The sequence below is a fragment of the Aotus nancymaae genome, unplaced genomic scaffold, assembly GCF_030222135.1.
Source record: "Aotus nancymaae isolate 86718 unplaced genomic scaffold, 86718_ANA_hifiasm-v0.15.2.pri h1tg000020l, whole genome shotgun sequence".
NCBI lineage: Eukaryota > Metazoa > Chordata > Mammalia > Primates > Aotidae > Aotus > Aotus nancymaae.
The window spans coordinates 23,142,511-23,167,282 of record NW_026988432.1 but is presented as its reverse complement, the minus strand read 5'-3'; the positions used below and the strand labels follow the sequence as shown (position 1 = coordinate 23,167,282).

At 34.9% G+C, this 24,772-nt stretch overlaps 1 protein-coding gene across 4 annotated transcripts; it reads left to right on the top strand.

The window, feature by feature from the left end:
- Positions 1-1,094: 1,094 nt before the first annotated feature.
- On the top strand, positions 1,095-24,772 carry CUNH18orf54 (chromosome unknown C18orf54 homolog). 4 transcript variants are annotated; one of them, XM_012464271.3, is made up of 10 exons: positions 1,095-1,243; positions 1,949-2,041; positions 3,008-3,074; positions 3,810-4,138; positions 4,931-5,236; positions 6,017-6,167; positions 8,599-8,701; positions 16,410-16,541; positions 18,486-18,556; positions 21,715-24,772. In XM_012464271.3, the coding sequence occupies exons 4-10, from the start codon at positions 3,856-3,858 to the stop codon at positions 21,785-21,787; spliced, it is 1,119 nt and encodes a 372-aa protein (XP_012319694.2). In that variant the 5' UTR covers positions 1,095-1,243; positions 1,949-2,041; positions 3,008-3,074; positions 3,810-3,855; the 3' UTR covers positions 21,788-24,772. The 4 variants fall into 4 exon arrangements, with proteins under 4 accessions (XP_012319694.2, XP_012319693.2, XP_021529228.2 ...); XM_012464270.3 differs by having other exon boundaries at positions 4,931-5,692; XM_064379148.1 differs by lacking the exon at positions 1,095-1,243 and adding an exon at positions 1,269-1,302 and having other exon boundaries at positions 4,931-5,692.

Below are 24,772 nucleotides of genomic sequence, written 5' to 3'. Positions count from 1 at the left end.
CTGCAAATGAAGTAGGACAAAGATATATATACTAACTGTGTGCAAAATAAATTTGTCATTTGAGCAAACGGCTCACTTGACCCTCCGGACCTCTCTATTCTTTCTCTCTTTTCTTCCCGCGCACTCCCCTATTCAGGTTGGAACCATCTTGCTGGCCAAGAGTCCCCGGCAGACGTGCCGGCTGACCGGGAGCCCAGAGGCTACAAAGGGTAAAAAGAAGAAAGCCCAAACAGTTGCATTACCTGGTGATGGAACGTCGCATGAGCTGGAACATACTTAGATGGAGACATGGTCAAGGATATCTTCACTCATAGGGTCAGTGGAAAATAAACATAAACCAACATTGGATGGCCTCTTTTTTTGATACACCACTTGGTTGAAACTGGATTCTTTCCAGCTTGGTAGATAGGTTCACACCTGTTGTTAGTGGGTCTTTACACCTGTTTGTATAATATCCCTCTTTCTGGGCTGCCTGACTGGGCGTCCAGTCTATGCTGGGTCACTGCCATTCTTCCCTGGGAATCAAGGCTTCCAAGGAGTTTGTTAAATCCCACCCCTGGACAAATTCTCTCTCCAGTCTCCCATCTGTTTTGTGTGTGAGAGGCTCCGGGGTGCGATAGGAAAGGCGCTGAAGAGGGAGCGAAAGAAGCGGTGAGGGGGGCTGCCTACTAGCTGAGATGATGTCTTATTTTTGGGAGGGGATGCTTTGAAAGCGGGGAGGCTGAGCTCACTTGGAAGGACTGGAACTGTGAGGCTGACTCTCAACGACCGGAACGACTGCCACCAGCGTCCTTAAGTCTCCCTCCGCACCTAGTCCCCTCCCGCAAACCCCGGGGCCGGCCGAAGCAAACTGGCCGAGAATAGCTGTGACTGAGGTTTGGAGGGCGTGGGGGGCAGCGACTTGGACGCAGCCCAGATCCACTCCTCCCAGCACCAGAAAGGAGGGAGAAACTGCACCTCCCAGCAGGGGCCGCGACCTAACGCCCACAGCTGTCTTTTCTCTGTTCCGGCCGCTTACTCGCCTCCGCTCGTGCCCTGCGCCCCACTGCCGCTCATGCGCACCGCAGGCCGGCGCCATGTTGGGGCGGTTTGAAAGCGAGCGCGGGCGTCGAGCTGCGCCGTGACGGCGGAGGAAGCAACGAGTGAGCCGAGCCTGAGGCGGGGAGGTGTCCGCGTTGGGGATGCTTTGTGGTGTCTCGCTTCGGGTAACAGGCCTGGGCTTGCGGCGGCGAACTGTGGAAGTGTGCGTTTTCTTTTTCTTTCTTTCTTTCTTTTTTTTTTTTTAACTTTCGGGCCTTAGGGGTGAGTTAGGCCGGAAAGGAGGGTGTCTTTTCGAGGGGTGTCCCATACTGTGACAGCCGAGAAGAGGCGAAAGGGGGGTGGCGGGGAAAGAGAAGGAGACGTCTCCTGAGGGGAGTCGCGTCCGTAATCTCTGTGGAAGGAAGAACACTGTAGGGGAAGTGCCCCTTGGGCGAGGAAGGGTCCCGGGACGCCGCGAAGGGGCCTGACACGGCCATCTGGGGACCTGAGGTGGCGACGGGTAGGGGCTTGCGCTCTGGGGCGGTCGCCTTCGAACACTTCTCCGTCCATCCATTGCGGTGGTCGCCCTGGCTGCTGAATAAATGGTTTCGGAGTGAAGAACATCTCATTGAAAACCTTGTCTGTGTCTGTGACTAACGGGTGGTGGAACTCTAAAGGGAGGGTGTCGCCTGGATGTGACTGGAAAAGTTGGAACCCACTGCGCTCAGGGTAGGGGAAGATGCGCAGTGCAGGGGGCGGGCGCCCTTCGCAGGCTGGGTCCGTGGGTTCCTGGCTTTCTGCTGCCGAATGAACACATTCCCTTTCCTAACTTAGCAGTCACAGAGCTATGTCCAAGAGTTGTTCTTAATTTCCTGTGTGATATTCCCATTGGCCATTTAACACTGAACGTTCTGTTTTTGAATCAAAGGTAGTTGAAATTTTTTGTCAATAAGTTTAACATTCTGTTCTGCGTGATGAATTTTTTTTGGACATTCGAACTGAAGCCTATATGGAGAAAATGGTAAGATATATGGAATTTGCATGAGATATGTGGGTTTCAAAATAATCCTGTGGCTGAAGTGGGGGGAAGTGAGTGGGTACCATACCATAACAGATACTCAAAAATGTTTTCTAAATCATTGATGAAGGAATTCACAATAATAAAGATAAAAAATCTACAATACCGTACCTCCACCCACTTCTCCCCACTTCAGCCACAATTGGGGTATGTTCAGTGATTGTTGGAAGCAGGTTGTTGAGTGCATAGGGGTTTATTGAACGATTCTATTTTTGCATTCTTTTTTTTGGGGAAAAAGTTTGAAAACTTCATAATAAAACTTAAATTGTACATTTTCTTTTTCTCCGTCCTTTGAGTTGAAATATCTAGTAAATGGTATCACCACTTAAGGAGACCAGTACAACAGCTTTCTCTTTTAAGGTTTTGTAAAATAAAATCAGTAGCCTGTTCTGCATTCAAGGAGGGAAAACCTTTGGTCAGGCTTATCCAAATACATTTGCCTAAGTGAATTTAAACTTCTTTAAATAAAAGGGATATGGAAAGTGTAAAGCTGGCTTAGTTTAGCCATTCGTCAGAGATATGCCAGTATTTCAGCATTCAGAGAAATCGATGAGGCTGAATAACTGTTACCTTATGTTTTGCCATTTGCACTGACCAAGGTCACATCTCTTGTAATGGCCACTGCATGCTCTAACGCTGTGGTAGGATGACATTTTACCCTGTCTCTTATTTAATTAGAAAACTGGATATTTTAAAGCCAAATTTTGATGATTACTAAGATTACATTAAAAGTTTTTATAACTTAAATATTTCTAAAATTATAGCCAAAAATTAAACATTATAACATCATAGCATTGTTAAGTCCTCAAAATTAATCCTTTTTTAGTATAGGAAATCCATTGATTTAATTTTAAAAAGAATGTCATATCATGGACTGAATTAATGCCGATTTATTCTGTTATTTCTTAGGTTTTTCAAATATACATCCTATTACTGTACTGAGGCGGACAGGGATTCTCTCAATAATGGAAAAACAGTAAGAACAATACATTGAGTTGATTTTCACACTATTTATGCTTCCTTTAAAAGAAGTGAACTGAATCCATTTAATGTAAGAATTGAAAATACGGAGGGTGTTACCAAAAACCAAGGTCAGGAATGATTATTAACTGTTTTAGGAAGAGTACATATTACTAGCTCATTCCGGTATAAGACCTGCAGTTTATTTATAGATTTAAATGTTGAAAATATACTAGTGTTTACAACATTGAAAGTGAATATTCTCCACTGTGCCTTCTTGTTTTGAATACTTCATTTGATGGCTTTAAAAATTTTGTTGAACACTATTATCTGCAGCACATGGTGGTAGGCTTATGATTTGAAAACTATTATGTATAGGGGAATTTTAGGTATTGTGATGTCATAGAATATATCACCAGGAGAGAAAAGACTGTTCATAAGTAGTTTTTAAGACTTTTTAAAAAGTAAGTACTCTTTCCTTGGTATTTTCCATGTATATTCTCAGATAACTTTTGTATACATACTTCTAGGCACATAGTAGGTACTCAGAAAATGTTTTCTAAATCATTGATGAAGGAATTCACAATAATAAAGGGAACAAAAAATCTACAATTCCTAACAAGGAGTGTCTATTATAGATAATAGATTTTATTCTTTAAAGAAAATTATAAAGGTTGAAATATTTAGTAATTTTGTTTGTGTATGGTCACTATTTTTAATGGCACCTTAACATTTTGTTTTTGTATTACAGTTATTTTTAAGGGAAATGAATAGAAATAATCCACTTTGAAGAAGCCATGGCAAAATCAAACACAAAACATAGACATTGTTCTCGGGAATCTTCAGTATCTTCGCTGCTGGCAAGCTGCAGCCTGAGTGGTAGTAATTCCTCTCATTCTGATGGCTCTTTTCACTATAAAGATAAGCTCTACAGATCTGCTTCTCAAGCTCTACAGGCTTATATTGATGATTTTGATTTAAGCCAAATGTATCCTGGTGCAAGCACTGGAAAAATTAACATTGATGAGGGTTTTACTAATATGCCACAGTTCTGCAACTATAGTTACAAACCAAACAATGGTATGCTTTTGTTCTTTATGTTTTATTTATGTTCAGATGTTTTGAAGCATTTGAGAAATGTACTGTAGTATTGTACAGCTCGACATTATTTTTGTTATTTTGGAGTAAAAATAACTATTATAGTATTGAGATCTGGGTGTTTTTGTAAAATGATTATGTAATTCTCTATGGAACAGTAATATTCACAAGATGTTAAGAGTTTGTCCATAATAAAGCTTCCTTGAAGACAAGTTTGGAACATGCAATTGTTAATAAGTCAATTGCTACTTTACTGAACACTTACAGAATGATTCTAGAATGAAGAAGTTTGTATTCCTCACTTAGAGGGATGTGGTCAATATATTCCAGAGGAAGGGAATTAGAACAGCTGTTCTCTCTGTGTAATCCATGCCACTGAAGGGTTTGTAGGTGACAGAGCAAGTTATTTTTCCACCTAGTTTAATAGCATATTTTTTCTATGCTGCAGTCAGTATTGAGTGACCAATGTTACTATGATTGTATTAGTGTATCAGGTCTAGATGAAAAAAGTTGAAGAAACAATAAATTAGAGAACAGGAAAATTCAGGAGGTTGGAGAGAAACATGTAGATATTAAGTAACACAGATTGAAAAATCATGTGAGAAAGAAAGCACATCCTATTTTATCAACCTATACCTTTTATGCTTTTAAAGCTTTAGTGAGGATAAGGGGAAAGCAGCAAAATGACTCAAATTCTTAATTCTCATTTACTGTTGGATATTGTAAAATATTTGTATACAATAAAGATAAACAGAACTGTTCTTTGTTTTTCAGCTTTTGAAAACCTTGATTGCAAAAAGCACTCAAACTTCATATCCTATAAAAGACAGACTACTAATGACATAGACTCTATGAGCCTAACAACTGATGATCTATTAAGACTCCCAGCAGATGGATCATTTTCTTTTACTTATGTTAGACCAAGTCACCGAATGAGGAAGAAAAACAAGAAATGCCATGGAATACTGGGTTCATTGGACACTGAAAAGAATCCAAATTTTCAAGGACCCTCCACTCCTGTGGACAAAGATAACATAGTTACTCCTGTTGTACGCACAAATATAAATGGAAAGCAATGTGGTAGGCTGAAAAACCCAAAACTTATCAATAGGACTAATAATTGTAAGAAATCGTCTTTCAAGGACAGTTCAGAACACAATCTTGAAAAGAATTATCCAAGATGGCTCACTAGCCAGAAATCTGACCTTAATGTTTCAGAGATAACTAGTATACCTGATTTCAAATACCCAGTCTGGCTCCACAATCAAGATTTGCTACCTGATGCAAATAGTCAAAGGGTTTATAAAATATTTAAAGATGATCAGTGTCCCCCTAGACATAGTCATCAGGCACAAGGAACTTCTCAGCTTGTTAATAAATTAGATTGTTTTGAATATTCTTTTGAACCCTCAAAGTTTTCAAATTCCTTGAGTTATGATAAAGAATTAGTTAATGAATACAAATGTGATTTTGAACATACCCAGTGTCGATGTGAGAATCTGCTTCTCCCAGGACAATCCACACAGCCATTCAGTGGTAATACTTTGTTTATAGCTTATTGTTTTATTCTTTTTTTAAAACCAAAACAAGTGCTGTAAAGTTGAGGTAATATCTGGGAGCTTTTATGTCTTGTTTTCATGTAATCTTTTTAGAATGCTTATAATCTTCACATACAGCATTTTGTAACTAGAAAATGTCTTTTCTCCCACTTATTTCTTTGCTTGAAATGTCACATCTTAATTTGCTGTTATAGATGAATATACATTCCAGATTATCAGAATTTTGACTTGTTTGTGAGATTTTGTTATGCTTTGCATTAACTTTTTTCTTCAAGGACTAATAGTCATCTTTTAAAATTAGGTGACAAAATTGAATTGCTTATCTTGAAGGCCAAGAGAAATCTAGAGCAGTGTACTAAAGAATTACCAAAGTCTATGAAAAAGGATGGCAGTCCTTGCTCGTTAGATAAACTTGAAGCAGAAAGATCATGGGAAAATGTTCCTGTTACTTTGTAAGTAAGTGACAATGGAAAAACTTTAGTTTTCCAAGTGAAAAATGTCATGAATATCTGATTTATATTTAAATGAATGGTAATAATATTGTAATTCCATAGAACTTAGCTTTGTGTTACTTGCTTTAAATTGCATTTTTCATTTATTAACCACAGGATGGTGTAATGTTTCATAACCTTAGGTATGTTATATAACATCTGTCTTTGTTATGTGTTCATTTTGTTTCATTATAAAGTATTGATAAGCATCTTAATATCAGGGATTAAAACCAGAAAAAATTATTTTGCAGAGTAGTATTATAAAATCTGTGTTATTTTCTTCTAAGTTTTTCCTCTCCATATAATAGAGTTATAAATTTATTTACATTTTACTTTCCCTTTTAGTTGTTGTTTTCCTTAAATGATGATACTTTTTTTTTTAACCATAAATGCATTATTGCTAACCTCATATCATGCCTTAGGCTCTCATAATTTATTATCTTTACTTGTCTAAACTTTCATTTTGTTATAGAGAGTCTATCAGTTCCTGGATTCGTTTTTTATTCTCAGTTGACTGTCTCTTTTCAGAATGTAGAGATTGACTATAATTCCAATTTAGAAGCCTACCTCTGCCACTTTCTTGCTGTATGGCTTTGTATAATTTACGTGACTTCTCTAAACTTTAAAGATGGAGAAATAATGTCTGATTCAGGGTTGTTGTGAAGATTAATTTCACCAGAAAATGAATATGAAGTTTCTGAACTAAGATGAGCACTCTCATAAATTTTAGTAGTGGTGATGATTATCTAGGATATTTTATTTTCTCCTTTTAGCTTCATTTCTCCAGTTGTTTCAACTGGAGAAATGTATATTTAAACTTAGGTTGATAACAAGTTCACATAATACTTAACTTCTCTTACTTTTCTTGTTTCCTAGTTGCTTATTTTATCACTTGTGCTGTGTATTAATAAAGTATCATAGCTGCAATACTTTTCTTTTAATTGGAACCAAAATGGGCAAGCAAGTAGTATCAGAGGTGCTTAAATTTTTTGAATGCAATTAATATATTTTATAATTTGGTAATATAACTTCTAGCTTGCATAATTAATATTATCAATAGATTGGCTCAGTACCTTACATATAATAATTCACTTTTGGAAGACTGAATTTATATTGTGATGGGTATATTTGTAGATAAAACTAGTGATGAATTGCTGAGAAGGAATAGATCTCAGTTTGAGATTGACAAATTATTGTAAACCTGTCATCAAAAACAAAATTGAATAGAAAGTACTCAAGGTAGTATTCTAAGTGGTAGAGTAAAACCACAACCAGATCATTGCTTTTTCTAAAAATACTTTTTTATTATGGAAAAGCTAACATAAATTACAAAAGTTGAAAGATAGTATAATGAACCCTATGTACCCTCCACCCATCTTTAACAATCTGGTAAATGTTTTTTAATAACAGACAGTGGATATACAAAGTGTTGGTAAAGAATGGGGGAAAGGAGTACCTGATAGTATGAAATAGGTTGTAAATTAGAAATCAAATATGTCAATAAAGAAGCATACTTGTTAAATAAAAACGTTAGCATTGTGTAAATGTTAAAAAAAAGATTCTTAAGATGTCTGAGTTCTTGAGTTACACACCTTATAGTAATATATGAATAAGAGAGAAATAGATTGAATTCATTTTTGTGACTTAATAGAATATGATTCTGGGGACATTCTTGTTTTTGCTGGAGATACCCTTTCCTCTACTGCCCCTTGAATATGAGGAAATAAATGGGTATTTATTATCTATTAAATGTACTAGGTACATAGAAAATTAACTCAGTTAGTTTATGCACTGTGTCTATGAGATAGAGGGGATGACAATTGTTGAAACCGAAATTCAGATAAATTACCTAAGGTCATACAGTGAGTGGGACTAAGATTGCATGCAGGAATGTTAATTTCAGAATTCTTTTCTCAGAATAATCAGTCCTTTATGTTAATACCAGTTATAAAGGTGAAGTCTGTTCTGTTGCCTTCAAGTAGGAGTTGTAACTCCCATTCTAGTAAAAACTTTTATGAGTTTCTGGGGTTTTTGGTTATTATCTGGTAACAATGTTTAATTGGAAAAATGTACTGTTTATTTCAAACAAAGTGAACTTTTGGAGCATACTTGTAGTTCAGGGCTTGTTTAGCTGAATACTAGTATCTTCAGTTTCTTCATAGTGTTTTCTCAAAGCTTGAAGAGAGAAGCAGAGGGATAAGGGGTTGGATTCTGGTATCAGTTTAGGGAGAGGATGAGGGAATTACCATACAACATTAATATGAATCACATCCATGATTATTATTTCTTGGTACCTACTTGTACTTAAATGAGAATTCTTAAATCGTATACTGTTTACTTTTTAGAAATTGGGAATTTAATTGCTATCTTGCATCCTTTAATTCCTCTCTAGCAAATCTCCTGTTCCTGTTAACTCTGATGATGGTCCTCAACAAACTTCAAGGGCAAAGAGTGCTAAAGGAGTTCTTGAAGACTTTCTAAATAATGATAATCAGGTGGGTGAAATTAAAAGTTTTAAAACTTATTAAAAGATTTATGAATAATATGTAGATATTCTTAAGTTACTTAGATAAAGCAAAAAAAGACTCAAATCATCTCCTCAAATACACATCATTCCTCTCAGAATTATTGATCATATTATTTTTTATAATATTTTAAATTTTTTAATTAACACATAATAACCATACATGTCTATGGGATACATGGTGATGTGATGAGCCATGAATATATAGTGATCAAATTAGGGTGATTTGCATATCCATCATCTCAAATAGTTATCATTTCTTTGTGTTGGGAATATTTAAAATCCTCTCTTTAAGGTATTTGGAAATAAATGATAATTTGTTGTTGGTTATAGTCAGCTGATATTGCTTTAGAACACTAGGACTTATTTCTCCTATCTAGCTATAATTTTTTATATATATAAATTTTTATATATAAAATGATATTTATATAATTTTTAATATATAAAAATTTATATATAATTTATTTTTAATATATAAAAATTTATATAATTATAAAATTTTAATATATAAAAAATTATAGCTAGATAGGAGAAATAAAGTTTATTTCATTTCTGAAGGGAAAGAATTGGAAAGAAAAAAAGATGAAAGAAAAAAAAATAACAGGAATTGGAAATAAATAAAATTACTATTATTAGAAGACATGATAGTGTATATGCAAAATCCAAAAGAATCTACAATAAACTAACAAATTTTATATATTAAAATTATACATAATTTTAATATATAAAAAAAATTATAGCTGGGTAGGAGAAATAAGTCCTAGTGTTTAGGACTTTCTCTTTCCCTATTCTTTACCTCCCTCCTACCTTTCCCAGTCTCCAGGAACCACTATTTTACACTCTACTTCTCTGAGATCAGCTAATAAGCTTTCCCATATAAGTGAGAACTATGATATTTATCTTTCTACTCCTAGTTAATTTTACCTAACATAATGTCCTCCAGAGTCATACATTTTGTCACACGACAGGATTTCTTTCTTTTTGAAGACTGAATAATATACTGTTGTATATATGTGTCACATTTTCTTTACCCTTCTATTTGTTGATAGATACTTATGTTGAGTCTACATTTTGACTATTGTGAATAATGCAGTGAACATGGATGTGCAGATATTTCTTTGACATATTGATTTCATTTCCTTTGGATATATACCCAGTAGTTGGATTGCTGGATCATATGGTAGTTCTATTTTATATTTAATTTTTTGAGGAATCTTCATACTGTTTTACTGTGTCTGGCTGTGCTTGGTGGCTCACAGCTATAATACCAACACTTTGGGTGGCCAGGGTTAGAGGACTGTTTGAGTTCAGGAGTTAAAAAAAAAAAAGGTCCATAGTGAATAATACTAATTTATATTCAACAAGTGATTATTTCTTAAAGGTAAGTTGTAATATGAAATCTTAAACCATAATAACAACCTTCTTTGTCTCTTTCTACAGTTGTTGACTTAGTCTGATTTGTCTCATATAAGTAAAGTCACTCCACCTTGCTTTTGGTTACCACTTATATGGAATATCTTTCTCCATCCATTCACTTTAAGTCTGTGTGTATCTTTAAAGGTGAATGGAGTTTCTTTGTAGGCAACATATAGTTGAACAATGTTATTTTTATCCATTCAGGAAGTTCATCTCAAATTTTAAGTAGGGAATTCAGTTTGTTCATATTCAACGTTAATATTGATAGGTGAGGATGTATTCCTGTCATTTTGTTTACTGTACTCTGGTCGTTTGTATGTTCTTTCTTCCTCTCATATTGTTTATCATTATGGTTTGGTAGTTTTCTGTAGTAGTGTTTGATTCTTTTCTTTTTCCTTCGTGTATCTGCTCTACCAGTAAGTTTTATATTTCTATGTATTTTCATGATGGTTATTACCATCTTTTTGCTTCCAGATGTAGAATTCCCCTGAGAATTTCTTGTAAGGCTGGTCTAGTAGTGGTGAATTCTATTGGTTTTGGTTATGTAAGAAAGTTTTATTTCTCTTTCATTTCTGAAGGAAGGCTTTGCTGGATATAGTATCTTGGCTTGTGATTTATTTTGATATTCACACAGGGTCCTGGAAACAGTCTCCCAAGAAACCAGGGATGACTATATATTGGGTTCTCCTTATGTTCTGTTTGTCACTAAGGTTCTAAGAGTTGGAGATATACAGAGATGTACCCAGAGACATTTATTAGGAGGTTTTACAATATTTTTTAAAACATTCATTAACATTGGCACAGTTTATATGTTTTCTAGTTTTCTGTTTTCTTTTGATACTCTGACCACTACTTTGCATGAAAAGTCACTCAACTCAGACATAAATTCCAGAGGCAGCCTTTTGTAACTATTATGGTTGGCCTAAGGCAGCCGAAGTTCTAAAATAAAATAGTGGCTGTATGCAGGTTATTTGGAGATTATGCTTCAGATACTATCTCCAAGGGTGTAGGAGTATATGCCTAACTGGATCCTTTTACCTTTTTTTTTCTTTTTAAAATGTTTTTATTTTGTTACGGTAAAATATACATAACATAAAATTTAAAATTTACCATTTTAATCATTTTCAAGTGTATAGTTCTGTGGCATTAAGTACCTTCACTTTGTGTGTAGCTGTCACCATTGTCCATCTTCCAAACTTTTTTATCTTCTCAAACTGAAACTTTGTACTCATTAAACTCTAACTCCCTATTTCCCCCCTCCTCAGCCCCTGACAAATAGCTTTTCACTTTCTGTCTCTATGGACTTGTTATTGTAGGAACCTTGTGGAAGAAGAATCGTTATATATGTATCTTGTTAGTGACTGGCTTATTCTGCTTAGCATATTATCTTTAAAGATCATCTATGTTATAGCATTTGTCAAAATTTCCTTTTTTTTTAGACTGCATAATACTCCATTGTATGTATGTACTACATTTTGTTTATTCATTCATCTGTTGTTGAACTGTTGGGTTGTGTCCATCTTTTGGCTATTGTGAATAATTTTGCTGTAAATATGGGTATACAAATATCTACCCGAGTCCCTGCTTTCACTTCTTTTGGATATATACCTAGAAGGGAAGTTGCAGGATCATTCAGTAATTCTGTGTTTAATTTCTTGTGGAATTCCTGTCTTGTTTTCCACAATGGCTATAGCATTTTACCTTTTCACTTCCTGTTTCTTATATCCTGTTCATATAACTATAGAAGTGTCTTTAAAATCTTTTTAACCATACTGCTTACCTTGAGTGTCTTATGCTAATCAACAACTTTCTATAGAATTGAAGTTTAAGTAGTACTTATGGTGCACAGTCTATGCTGAAATATGTTAAATTACAGACATCTGTAGAGGCCTATTTGCTACTTGGTAGATAGTTATTAGGGCACAGAAACTCATTTGAAAGATGTAAAATAATAGACTGGTAAGACTTTTAAAAAGAAATTTTAAATATCCCTTATTTTTTTTTATTATTTATTTTTATTTTTATTTTTTAATTGCATTTTAAGTTTTGGGGTACATGTGAAAATCATGCAGGGTTGTTGCATAGGTGCATACGTGGCAGTGTGATTTGCTGCCTTCCTCCCCTTCACCTATATCTGGCATTTCTCCCCATGCTATCCCTCCCCAACTCCCCACCCCCACTCTGTCCCCCCCACTCCCCCTCAACAGACCCCAGTGTATAGTGCTCCCCTCCCTGTGTCCGTGTGTTCTCATTGTTCAACACCCACCTACGAGTGAGAACATGTGGTGTTTGATTTTGTGTTCTTGTGTCAGTTTGCTGAGAATGATGCTTTCCAGGTTCATCCATGTCCCTACAAAGGACGCGAACTCCTCGTTTTTAATGGCTGCATAATATTCCATGGTGTATATGTGCCACATTTTTCCTGTCCAGTCTATCATTGATGGGCATTTGGGTTGGTTCCAGGTCTTTGCTATTGTAAACTGTGCTGCAGTGAACATTCGTGTGCATGTGTCCTTATAGTAGAACGATTTATAATCCTTTGGATATATACCCAGTAATGGGATTGCTGGGTCAAATGGAATTTCTATTTCTAGGTCCTTGAGGAATCGCCACACTGTTTTCCACAATGGTTGAACTAATTTACACTCCCACCAACAGTGTAAAAGTGTTCCTGTTTCTCCACATCCTCTCCAGCATCTGTTGTCTCCAGATTTTTTAATGATCGCCATTCTAACTGGCGTGAGATGGTATCTCAATGTAGTTTTGATTTGCATTTCCCTAATGACCAGTGATGATGAGCATTTTTTCATATGCTTGTTGGCCTCATGTATGTCTTCTTTTGTAAAGTACCTGTTCATATCCTTTGCCTATTTTTGAATGGGCTTGTTTGTTTTTTTCTTGTAAATCTGTTTTAGCTCGTTGTAAATTCTGGATATCAGCCCTTTGTCAGATGGGTAGGCTGCAAAAATTTTTTCCCATTCTGTTGGTTGCCGATTCACTCTATTGACTGTTTCTTTCTTTATTTCTGCCTTCATTTCAGTGTTTATCCAGTCTGCATTCAGGAGAAAGTTGTTCATTTTCCATGAAGCTGTGCGGTTCTGGGTTGGTTTCTGAATTCTGAGTTCTAACTTGATTGCACTGTGGTCTGAGAGACTGTTTGTTATGGTTTCCGTTGTTTTGCATTTGCTGAGGAGTGATTTACTTCCAATTATGTGGTCAATTTTAGAGTAGGTGTGATGTGGTGCTGAGAAGAATGTATATTCTGTGGATTTGGGGTGGAGAGTTCTGTAAATGTCTATTAGGTTTGCTTGTTCCAGGTCCGAGTTCAAGTCCTGGATATCCTTGTTAATTTTCTGTCTTGTTGATCTGTCTAATATTGACAATGGGGTGTTGAAGTCTCCCACTATTATTGTGTGGGAGTCTAGGTCTCTTTGTAATTCTTTAAGAACTTGCCTTATGTATTTGGGTGCTCCTGTATTAGGTGCATATATATTTAGGATCGTTAGCTTTTCTTGTTGCATTGATCCCTTTACCATTATGTAATGTCCTTCTTTGTCTCTTTTGATCTTTGTTGCTTTAAAGTCTATTTTACCAGAGATGAGAATTGCAACTCCTGCTTTTTTTTGCTCTCCGTTTGCTTGGTAAATCTTCCTCCATCCCTTTATTTTGAGTCTTTGTGTATCCTTGCATGTGAGGTGGGTTTCCTGGATACAGCACACTGATGGGTTTTGGCTTTTTATCCAATTTGCCAGTCTGTGTCTTTTGATTGGGTCATTTAGTCTGTTTACATTTAGGGTTAATATTGTTATGTGTGAATTTGATCCTGTCATTTTGATGCTAGCTGGCTGTTTTGCCCATTGGTTGATGCAGATTCTTCATTGTGTTGATGCTGTTTACCATTTCGTGTGTTTTTGGAGTGGCTGGTTCTGGTTGTTCTTTTCTATGTGTAGTGCCTCCTTCAGGAGCTCTTGTAAAGCTGGTCTGGTGGTGATGAAATCTCTGAGTTCTTGCTTGTTCACAAAGGATTTTATTTTTCCTTCACTTATGAAGCTTAGTTTGGCTGGATATGAAATTCTGGGTTGAAAGTTCTTTTCTTTAAGGATGTTGAATATCGGCCCCCACTCTCTTCTGGCCTGTAGGGTTTCTGCTGAGAGATCTGCTGTGAGTCTGATGGGCTTCCCTTTGTGGCTAACCCGACCTTTCTCTCTGGCTGCCCTTAGTATTTTCTCCTTCATTTCAACCCTGGTGAATCTGATGATTATGTGCCTTGGTGTTGCTCTTCTAGGGGAATATCTTTGTGGTGTTCTCTGTATTTCCTGGACTTGAATATTGGCCTGCCTTGCTAGCTTGGGGAAGTTTTCCTGGATAATATCCTGGAGAGTATTTTCCAGCTTGGATGCATTCTCTTCGTCACATTCAGGTACCCCTATCAAACGTAGATTAGGTCTTTTCACATAGTCCCATATTTCTTGTTGGCTTTGTTCATTCCTTTTTACCCTGTTTTCTCTAATCTTGCCTTCTCGTTTTATTTCATTGAGTTGATCTTCTACCTCTGATATCCTTTCTTCTGCTTGGTCAATTCAGCTGTTGAAACTTGTGCATGCTTCGCGAAGTTCTCGTGTTGTGTTTTTCAGCTCCATCAATTCACTCATATTCCTCTCTAAGTTGTCCATTCTCGTTAGCATTTCATCAAGTCTTTTTTCAAGGTTCTTAGTTTCTTTGCATTGGGTTAGAACATGTTCTTTTAGCTCATGAAAGTTTCTTATTATCCACTTTCTGAAAGCTGATTGTGTCATTTCATCACACTTATTCTCCATCCAGTCTTGTTCCCTTGCTGGTGGGGAGTTGTCCTCCCTTGTAGGAGGAGAAGTGTTCTGATTTTGGGTGTTTTCATCCTTTTTGTGCTGGTTTCTTCCCATCTTTGTGGATTTATCTGCCTATTGACTTTGTAGTTGCTGTCTTTCTGATTTTGGTAATTTTAAGTCTGCAGCAGCAGAACTCATAAACCCCCTTTTTCTTCACTCCCGGTGTTCTGTCCCAGGGAGTTAGGGCTTTATGATTTTCCGCTGTCTTGTTGTTGCTTTCCCTGCCCACAAGGTGGCAGTCTAGTCGCACTCAACCTGCAGAGGCTTCGCTGAGCTGCTGTGGGCTCCGCCCAGCTTCCTTGTGAACTTCCCTGCAGTCCTGTTTATATGGGTGTAGTTAGAACTGCTTCCGCTATGTTGGCCTGCCCCTGTAGTGACAGAGTCTCTGTAGTGGCGGGTTGCCTTGGTTACGGCAAATTGCCCTGAGAACTGCAGGGTGTGTCCTAATGGAGGACGCCCCTCCCCTACAGAGCTGGACCGACCCGGGTTCAGTTGTGTTTCCTGTGGTGCTTTCTTTGCCCTGGAATCTCCTGGCTTGACTCCCTGTTTCAGCTCCCCTTGCTGGCTTACAGGGGACTTGGTCGCACTCACTCTGCAGAAGGAGCCGCTGCTCCCTGCCTCATGGTGCAGGACTAGCGGCCGCACCGCTCAAGCCAGCAGCTCTGGCGACCTGTGGTGCTCTTCCCCCTGTGAATCTCCTGGTCTGTGGGCAGTAAAAATCCGTCTGGAAATGCGGCGTCCACTCACCCTCTGCGCTTTCTCTCGGAGCTGCAATCGCGAGTTCCTCCTAATCGGCCATCTTGGATCTCTCTCCCCCTTACTTATTATCTTAAAAGAATCCTGACCACCTTATGTGTCTTAAGTACTGTTGCATCCATTGAACACAAATAAGGTCAGTGGTAATCAAGCTATGAGTGTTATTTAGGTAGAAGGAATGTATGTCCCATGAAGGGGTGAAAAGCTAGCATTCTGTACATGAAAACATATTTGAAAGTGTGCAGAGGATACTATATTTGAAATTCTAGTCCCTGATAAACTGGAAAGAACATGTTGGTTTATCTGTCCTCTGAAGACCTTTTCAGTTCTAAAAATTTGTTATTTTACATGTGCTAAATGAATTTGTCATAAATATAAATTTGTGCTATTTATTTTGAAAGAGCAATGACTAGAAAGGGTACGCCAAACCCTTAATCATGATTGTCTCTAAGTAACTTCACCTGGGGCCTGGGGATGGGGAAGTGGTGAATTACAATTTTGATTTTTTAAAATACTTTATTGACATGTATTGTTTGGATTTTTACATTAATTTTCTATTACGGGAAAATAATACAAAATAAAACTCTTCTTTCCCTGAGTTTGGATGGTTAATTTTATACTATCATCTATTTTTAACCTTAGAGTTGTACTCTTTCTGGAGGCAAACATCATGGTCCTGTTGAAGCCCTGAAACAAATGTTATTTAATCTTCAAGCAGTACAAGAAAGTTTTAATCAAAATAAGACCACAGAGCCAAAAGAAGAGATTAAACAAGTAAGCACAAACATGATTTATGAATTGAGATTTGTGAATTTGTATAAAGATTTTTACATCTTTTTATAGACATAGTTTTATGTTAGTAAGCATGCCATATAACACATGTTGTAAGTGGCAGTAGTCTTTTTTTTTAGGAAGTAATTTACTCACATTTAATTCTGTTTGATTTCTATAGGTGTTTGTCTCTAAACAGATTGTTCTATTTAACTTATGGTTATAAATCCAACATCTTAGTTATGATGATGTTACAACTATAGTATGAAAGGGTGGTAAGAGTTGTTTTTTAATGATCTACAAAATGAATCTATATGACCCATCTTCTGATAGTTATATTTAGGGAGGCCTAGAAAACTTTTTCTTTTCTTTTCTTTTTTTTTTTTTTGAGACAGAGTCTCGCTTTGTCGCCAGGCGCCAGGCTGGAGTGCAGTGGCATGATCTCGGCTCACTGCAACCTCCGCCTCCCAGGTTCAAGCAATTTTCCTGCCTCAGCCTCCCGAGTAGCTGGGACTACAGGCACACACCACTATGCCCGGCTAATTTTTGTATTTTTAGTAGAGACAGAGTTTCACCATGTTGGCCAGGATGGTCTTGATCTCTTGACCTTGTGATCCGCCCGCCTCGGCCTCCCAAAGTGCTGGGATTACAGGCGTGAGCCACCGCGCCCGGCTGAATACTTTTTCAGTGTTAGATTTCTCCACACACCTTTGTCATTTGAAATTTAATTTTGTTACCATGTGTTTATTGGGTATTATAAATACAATTATATCAAGTTTTACTTTAGATCCTTTTTATTTTTTCAATTTGTGTATTTCCTGGGAATTTGAAAATCTCTTTCTGTTTTGGACTGCCATTCTATATGATGAATTTTTTTCCCACAAAAGTATAGTGTTTAAGAACGTAAGAGTTTCTGTTTTCCCAAATATAATTGTAAATTCTAATTCTATCACTTATTAGCAAATGCAGTATTTGTGCAAATCATTTAACCTCTTTAGTTTCAGTTTCCTATTTAAAAATTATTTATTTTTAATTGATAAATTATATATATATATTGGTGTACAACATGATGTTTTGAAACATCATGGAATCGCTAGGGAAGCTAATTACTTCTCATACTTTTGTGAAGAACATGGAAAATCTACTCTGTTAGTAATTTTCAAGTATATGACATTTTATTAATTTTAGTCACCATGTTGTACAATAGATCTCTTGAATTTAATCTTCTCGTCTAACTGAAATGTTGTATTAGTTGACAAACATCTCTGCAACTCCCTGTCCCCACATGCAGATTCTACATATAAGTGAGATTATTATTCAGTATCTGTATTTCTGTGCTGGGCTTATTTCATGTATCAATTTCCTTTTCTGTACAGTGAGGTTGTTGAGAAGATAAATTGAGACAAACTGTATAAAGTACTTAGTATAGTGCTTGGTACGTGGTAAATGTTCAATAAATGATGGCTCTTTTTATTGTCATTGTTTTATTGTTATTCAGTAGATTTATGAAATTTAGTTTTCATTACAAATGATCAGCTTTTGAGAACCTCCACAACCTGCACATTTGAGTTGTATTTCTTAATTTCTGTCCTTACATTCTAATAATCATAGTGTTAATATGTAGAGTGTAATCTATCCTTTCCCCTCTCATTTTAAACATCATTGAGATATAAGCCTGTTCAGTGAAGTCATAATTTTAAGCCAAGACTTGATTTTTAATGGATGTATATGTAGAAGTATACTTTAGGACAGTTGAAAAATGGCTGTTGTAGTGTTTTTACAATAAATGGAAAATAAAAATAATGCTGTCTTGAAAATTATTTGCTAGAATTATTTGGAAATGTAGAAAATACTTTTTAATGTTTTAATCACATTTTAAATAGCATTTAGTTTTATAGTTATATAATATTTTAAATATTTCATTGTATTTGGTGTTTTTAATTACAGGTTTCAGAAGATGATGTCTCTAAATTACAGTTGAAGGAAAGTATGATTCCTATTAGTAGGTCACTTCAGAAGTGAGTATTTTTTGTTAATAAGGATACAAATTCATCTTAGCCATTCCTTTGACTCAAATCAAAGTTACAGGGTAGAAGTAAGTAGTTTTAAGAGTAGCACTGCTAGGCATATTTAAGCCTCTTGGAGCATACTATTTAATCACACTGAAAAACACTGTTTTCTTTTAAACTTGTGCTTTCTCCTATTCTAAATGTTCTAAGGACCTAATGAGATAGCCTTAGAGCCCTAAAATACAATGGATATGAATGACTCATTTTGAGTATTAATAGAAATAATTTATGATAGTATTTGTGTGAGTATCCTATAACAGTAACTTGTTATGAAATGTGTTTTCATATATTCTCTCAAGAATAAATATAATAATAAATGGATCGTTATTTGGAACATCACTACAGAAATCTAAAGTAGGTATAATGACCTGGATATAAAAATAGGTCTAATTTTTTTAGTCACATTGTCTTAAATAATAAAATGGAGAAAAATACAAGTTGTTTGTATAGTCATTATATTGACAGAAGAGAAGGGTATTTATTTTGGAGTTTGTTGTATGACTATGAAGTGTCCTCAGAAGATGGAATGATTTGCTTAGGAAATACTGAGATTAAAAGTTTCTACTCTAATAACACCATATCCCTTGGCAAGCTACCTTTTGTATTTAGAGAATTTGCTTAGTCTTCTGTGATCGAATGAACTGGTAGAAAAATAAAACACTAGACATGTAAACTTATGAATCTAATTGTCATAAATACATACATAGTTTTCATAGTCAAAATATATCATGTATGATAACTTTTTTCTCTCAATTTACTATCTTCAGGGTGTAAATAATGCACCTTTGTTTGTAGCTTGCCATAGTACTGGGGTATAATGTTCCATACCTAGTAGAATTCAGTGAATAATTATAGTAATAACTAGCAAATGTCAGTATTCTAAGTGTTATTGAATATAATTCATGTGATCATCACAACCCTATGAGGTAAATACTATTATTATCTTCATAATACAGATTAGAGAAAAGGCATGCAGTAGTAAAGTACCTTGCCTACTGTTACATAGTTAGTAAGAAGTGGGATTCAAAGCAGGCAGTCTGATTTGGAAGTCTGTATTTTTAACACTTCTCTCATTAATGATAGTGGTGAATTACTCATTGAGACTAAGTGCAGGGCCTCAGTTGATCATCTAGTATGAAGACGTCATTTTGCTTTAAAATTTGAGGTGAATGACCATAAATTTTCCATTGCTCTTTAAAGCATTGATACTGAATTTGTCACAGACCTAAATGTGTTTTCTGAGTTAATGTACATACCCTAGATGTTTTTCTTGGTGAAAATGAACACTGGATTGCAAGTCATTAAATCACCACAAAAATCAATATTGATCTATAAGTGCTTTTACCATTTGGTCAAATTTTTTTTTTAATAGTAACTTTTTTTTCTACTATAAACAATCAGTAGTCTTACCTGTATATGGAGTTTCATTTTTAGAGAGAGAGTAAGTTTACATTTTGTTAGATGGCCTTTAGTTATTAATCCTGTTGGATTACCTGAGCAGTCTTAATTTGTCTTTACATTTCAAAAGTATTATCAGTAAGATGTTTGTACTGTAAGGAAGTAATCTTAGACCTAACAAAAGTTACTTTCAGTCTGTAGATTAACTGTTTTAAGGACAATTTAAATTTAGTTCAGTCTCAGAATTCCTTTTTCCAGGCTGCAAAATATTCTGGTTAGGTATATGGTCATCTTTTCATACTTCAGATATTTCAAATGTATTTCAAAATTTCTAAAATATTTCTAAAATATTTTAAAAGTTACTGATTATATTTTGTGGGCTTTAATGGCCTTTCCTAAGGTAAAAGTCCTATTATGTCTCTTTACATTCCTCAAATAACAGTTTTTATTTTTAATAATTTGGGTGGCTAACCAGTTTTAAGATATCTTTCATTAGCCATAGCATACTCTAAGCTCTTAGTCTGGTTTGTTTACTCCCTTAAATACTCAGTTTTCTTATATTCTTCAATGAGAAATATCTGCTCTCTAGGAAGACTTATTGGAGCTGGGATTACAGGCGCATGCCACCACAGCCTGGCTAATTTTTGCATTTTTAGTAGAGACGGTGTTTTGCCCAGGCTGATCTTGAACTCCTGACCTCAGGTGATCCACCTGCCTCAGCCTCCCAGAGTGCTGGGATTACAGGCATGAGCCACCATGCCCAGCCGAGTCTTGTAAAATTTGAGTTATTTTACCTCTGATTGCTTAGTAACTTTGGGTTGAATTATTGTTACTTAGTCAATGAAGGTGAGAATCTCAAAAATTAACTGAAGTTGCCAAAAAAGGTGGGAGAATTGAGAGTCTTCTTCTTACATTTGAGTAAAAGTGTCCAAGAAGTGTACAGAACAGAGAAATAGATACATATGCAGTAATTAATACTACTAGTTTCCTTGTATCTCCTTGTCCTGGGTAAAGTGGAACATGTAGTTTATTATACATTTATTGAACAACTACTGTGTATAAGAGACTATAGAATAGAGTTTCGTAGTCATTACCTTTCCACTCACCATAAATGGAAATTACTAACACTAGAAGTTACTGCACAACTTATTTTTTTTAATTTAATTTTATTTTCTTTATACAGACTTACTGGAGTAGTCAGCAGCTTCCCCACACTCAATAAAAATGAGTTTTGTTTAGATTTATAACTAATCCTTAAATGTTATTTAAAAAAAAAATAGCTATCTTGAAATGTAAATGTTAAAACTTATTTCTATGTTTTACTTCTTAACTAATATATACAGGATACCTAAAGAAAAGGTATCATTTCACAGAGCTGTAATAAAAATTACTTGAAAAAAGTCTTTTTGTTAAGTGATACAAATGATACCTGTTGTTTCTTGTTAGGCCACTTGGGAGACTATCTTAAAAAGGTTAATGTCAAATAGTGTAATTTTTAAAGTAAGTGTTTATAGAACTTTAGATAAATTATTTTAACCCTCAGTTATTCAGATCTCAAGGTTTGATAAGGGATAACTCATACCAATTTTGAATAAAGTAATTAACATAATCACCATCTTTTTTTTTTTTTTTTTTTTTTTTGGCTATCTGTGTTGGCTATTTAGTTCTTAATACTTGGTTTATAATGTGTTTTATATTTTTTGATGAAGGGCTTTGCACCATTTATCTCGCCTGAGAGACCTGGTTGATGATGCCAATGGAAAAGAGTCACCGAAAATGTGAAGAGGAAAATGAAACTGTCACCAAAATAAATAGTCACCACAGAACAAATATTTTTTTCTATTATATAAACTGACAAAGTAAATATAAGCCATATATTATTTTGTAATTGGTTCAATGATTATATATTTCTAAAACACTGAACTTGAAAATACCCATAGGTTTTGTCACCAATTTTTATTTTGTGCCAACATATTAGAATGTGAACTGCAAAGACCCACAATATATCCTAAAGTCTTACTTTTGTCTTCTGACCAGCGAATGTCTAATATTTAAAGATGGATGACTTCTGTTCTTGAAACCTGTGTGGATTTAACCTTCTTCAGCATACTTAACATTTTATTATCTGGTTCAGGATCATTAAGAAACTTACTGGTTTTTATCCAAAATCTCATAAGTTAAATAGACTTTTTTTTTGATATAGTTAGCATTACTTTTAAATAGCTTAAAGGAATATCAAAATTGTTATTGTGTATCTCATCTATATGGAAGTCTGTTGCTTTTAAGTTTTCATAAATTTAATATTTAAGATACATTGTATTTGAAAAATTACATTAATAGTGGAGTGATACAGTGTTAAAAGGAATTTTGTGTTGTGACATTTAAGGGAATCTTCTCATTTAATTCGTACTTTGATTCTATATAAGATAATCTTAATGTTTAACAGTTTCCAAAACCTTTTTGGGGGTATATTTAAGAATTTAATATTTTGATATTAGATTGTTTCCCAGATTTTAATTTTGGGATTAGCTCAAACTAGTGAAAATTATGACTTAATGACCAATTGCTTTATGGAATTTGATAACTAACTTAAAATGAATATGGAAAATTAGAAAGCACCCATATTTTAGAGCTATTTTGTAAGAGTTGTGCTTTCTTTAACACAATCTGTAGTCTTAAGTTTGTCTCTAGCTGGAACTGAACAAAACTCTACAATTTTGCAGTTGTTATCAAGCACTTATTATTAATCCTTAAAATTAAGTCATAAAGTGTAACTCATACAGTACATTACAGCCTGATAAAATTAAAGAATACTATGAATATATATAACTACTACAAATTACCACTTCCCTCAGATGACAGCATTTTTGCTCAGTAGATTTATTGTCAAGTAGGAATTTCTAAGCACATTTAGTCAAAGCATTTTTTGCAAGTTATTAAAGCATCGTTTAATATATTTGTTAGAAGTGACATGTCAAACTCTACAGTGAGCCCTGTGGGTTTTTTTTTTTTTTTTTTTGCCAGTGAGTGTTTCACCACACTGCTATGGCCAGTTTGAGAGGCAGTTACCAAGAGGTTTGTTTTGTTTGCTCTGTGGAGATGTTTTTGCCACTGACATTGTTTTCTGATTATAGTCTGCTTCATAGAAAATAGCCTGCATAATCAAACAAGGAACTACTTTGAAGATTAAAGTATGCCTGGCTATTAAAAATACAGATTTTATGTGGTAAACATCAGGTAGGTCTGGGTGGGTTATGTTCTAGGCCTAGCAAAATCCTCTATTAGACAAGTTCTGAAGAAGGCAGAGAAGATAAAGGCATCACGTGGTAACTTCTAATTGTATGTTAATTATATGTTGATCATACATAACATATACTATGCCTGGAAATTATAATGACTGAAAAGCACCTATTTGGTTCGTGCTTCTATCTGTGAGAACATATCTCCAATACTAAATGAGATAAGCCTGTTCTAAAATCTTACAACCAAATTTTAAGAAACTTGATTATGCTTACGAAAGGAACATTGTTTTCTCTTGTTTTAAATATGGAGAGGTTTAATCCTTTACCTAAGAAAGGAATTAATTTTAGCAAAATGATTCCTTCCAACATTTTTATAAGAAATATCTAGGAGAGTCAACAGAGAAAAATAAATCTGAACTGATAACTATTCAAGACATTCTCTAAATAAGAGATTTAATTACAAGCTTCATATCTCAGGGTCCTTTTTAGGTTTCCAGGGGAAAAGAGCAGGATAACAGTATGGAGACTGCTAAATTGAGAATTTAAAACAAATGAGAGCATGAGATTTTAAAAGCTGCATTGTGAATGTAAAATTTTTATCAATCCTTTGCTCTTATTCTTTTAGATATATTAAGAAAATAGAAGAAATTAAGAAATTTTAATAAGATGTTTCAGATCTTTGAGTATGAAAATATAGCAATTTAAAAGCCTAATTTCAAAAACTATTTGAGATCAAGGGACAATGTTGTCACCAATATGGAGATTCAAGACTGAACTGTATTGTCTTTACTATCAATAAGAACTTTACTTTCAATAGAGATTTCTGACCAAATTAAGTAACACTGTTTTCTTGGGTTTGAGTATATGTCATTGTAGTTATGTTCTTTCTTGTTAAAATGTATAATTGTGGGTTTTTTGTATTGTTTAGTATTTAATGGTGTATAATATGTTGTTAAATTATATGTGGTTATACCAAAAGGTTGCCCGAAGATAAATCATGACAAGGTTCCCTGTTTATTCCTGTGTTTTAAATACATAGAATTGCTCTTGTAGATTTGAATTTTTGTTTCATTTTTTTCTGTCCCACCCTTCACTCTCTGTATCTCAGAACCTTTTTGGTAGATGTGCTATCCAAAAGTGAACTTGTAAAAAGGCAAGTAGCATGAAAGGAGACAAAAAAAAAGCAAAAGACCAATACAGTGGATAATTTCTGAGCACTTGAAGTTTCTTCAAAAGTGCAAGACTGTGTGTCTTCCTATTAGATGTATAAATTGGATATTTCATGCCTAATTAAATGTCATATTGGATTACAGTGCCTATCATAAAGTGATTGGGATAAATTGAGGCCTAAACCTGAACACATTGTAGAGCATATTGTTAGAAATTTTTCCTGTGATATTTGAAGTTATTATTTTCCCATTTCTTTTTCTTTTTTTCTTTATAAATCATATGTCCCTAAGATTGTTTTCCTGTTTTGGTTTGGACCAAAAAAAAAAAAAAAATAAATACTTAGTTTTTGATCTTC

Coding starts and splice junctions, on each gene's coding strand:
- CUNH18orf54 (XM_021673553.2), top strand. CDS start 3,856: ATGGCAAAATCAAACACAAAACATAGACATTGTTCTCGGGAATCTTCA. Junction 5,693..6,016: donor ATCCACACAGCCATTCAGTG/GTAATACTTTGT, acceptor TTTTAAAATTAG/GTGACAAAATTGAATTGCTT. Junction 8,702..16,409: donor TTCTAAATAATGATAATCAG/GTGGGTGAAATT, acceptor TTTTAACCTTAG/AGTTGTACTCTTTCTGGAGG.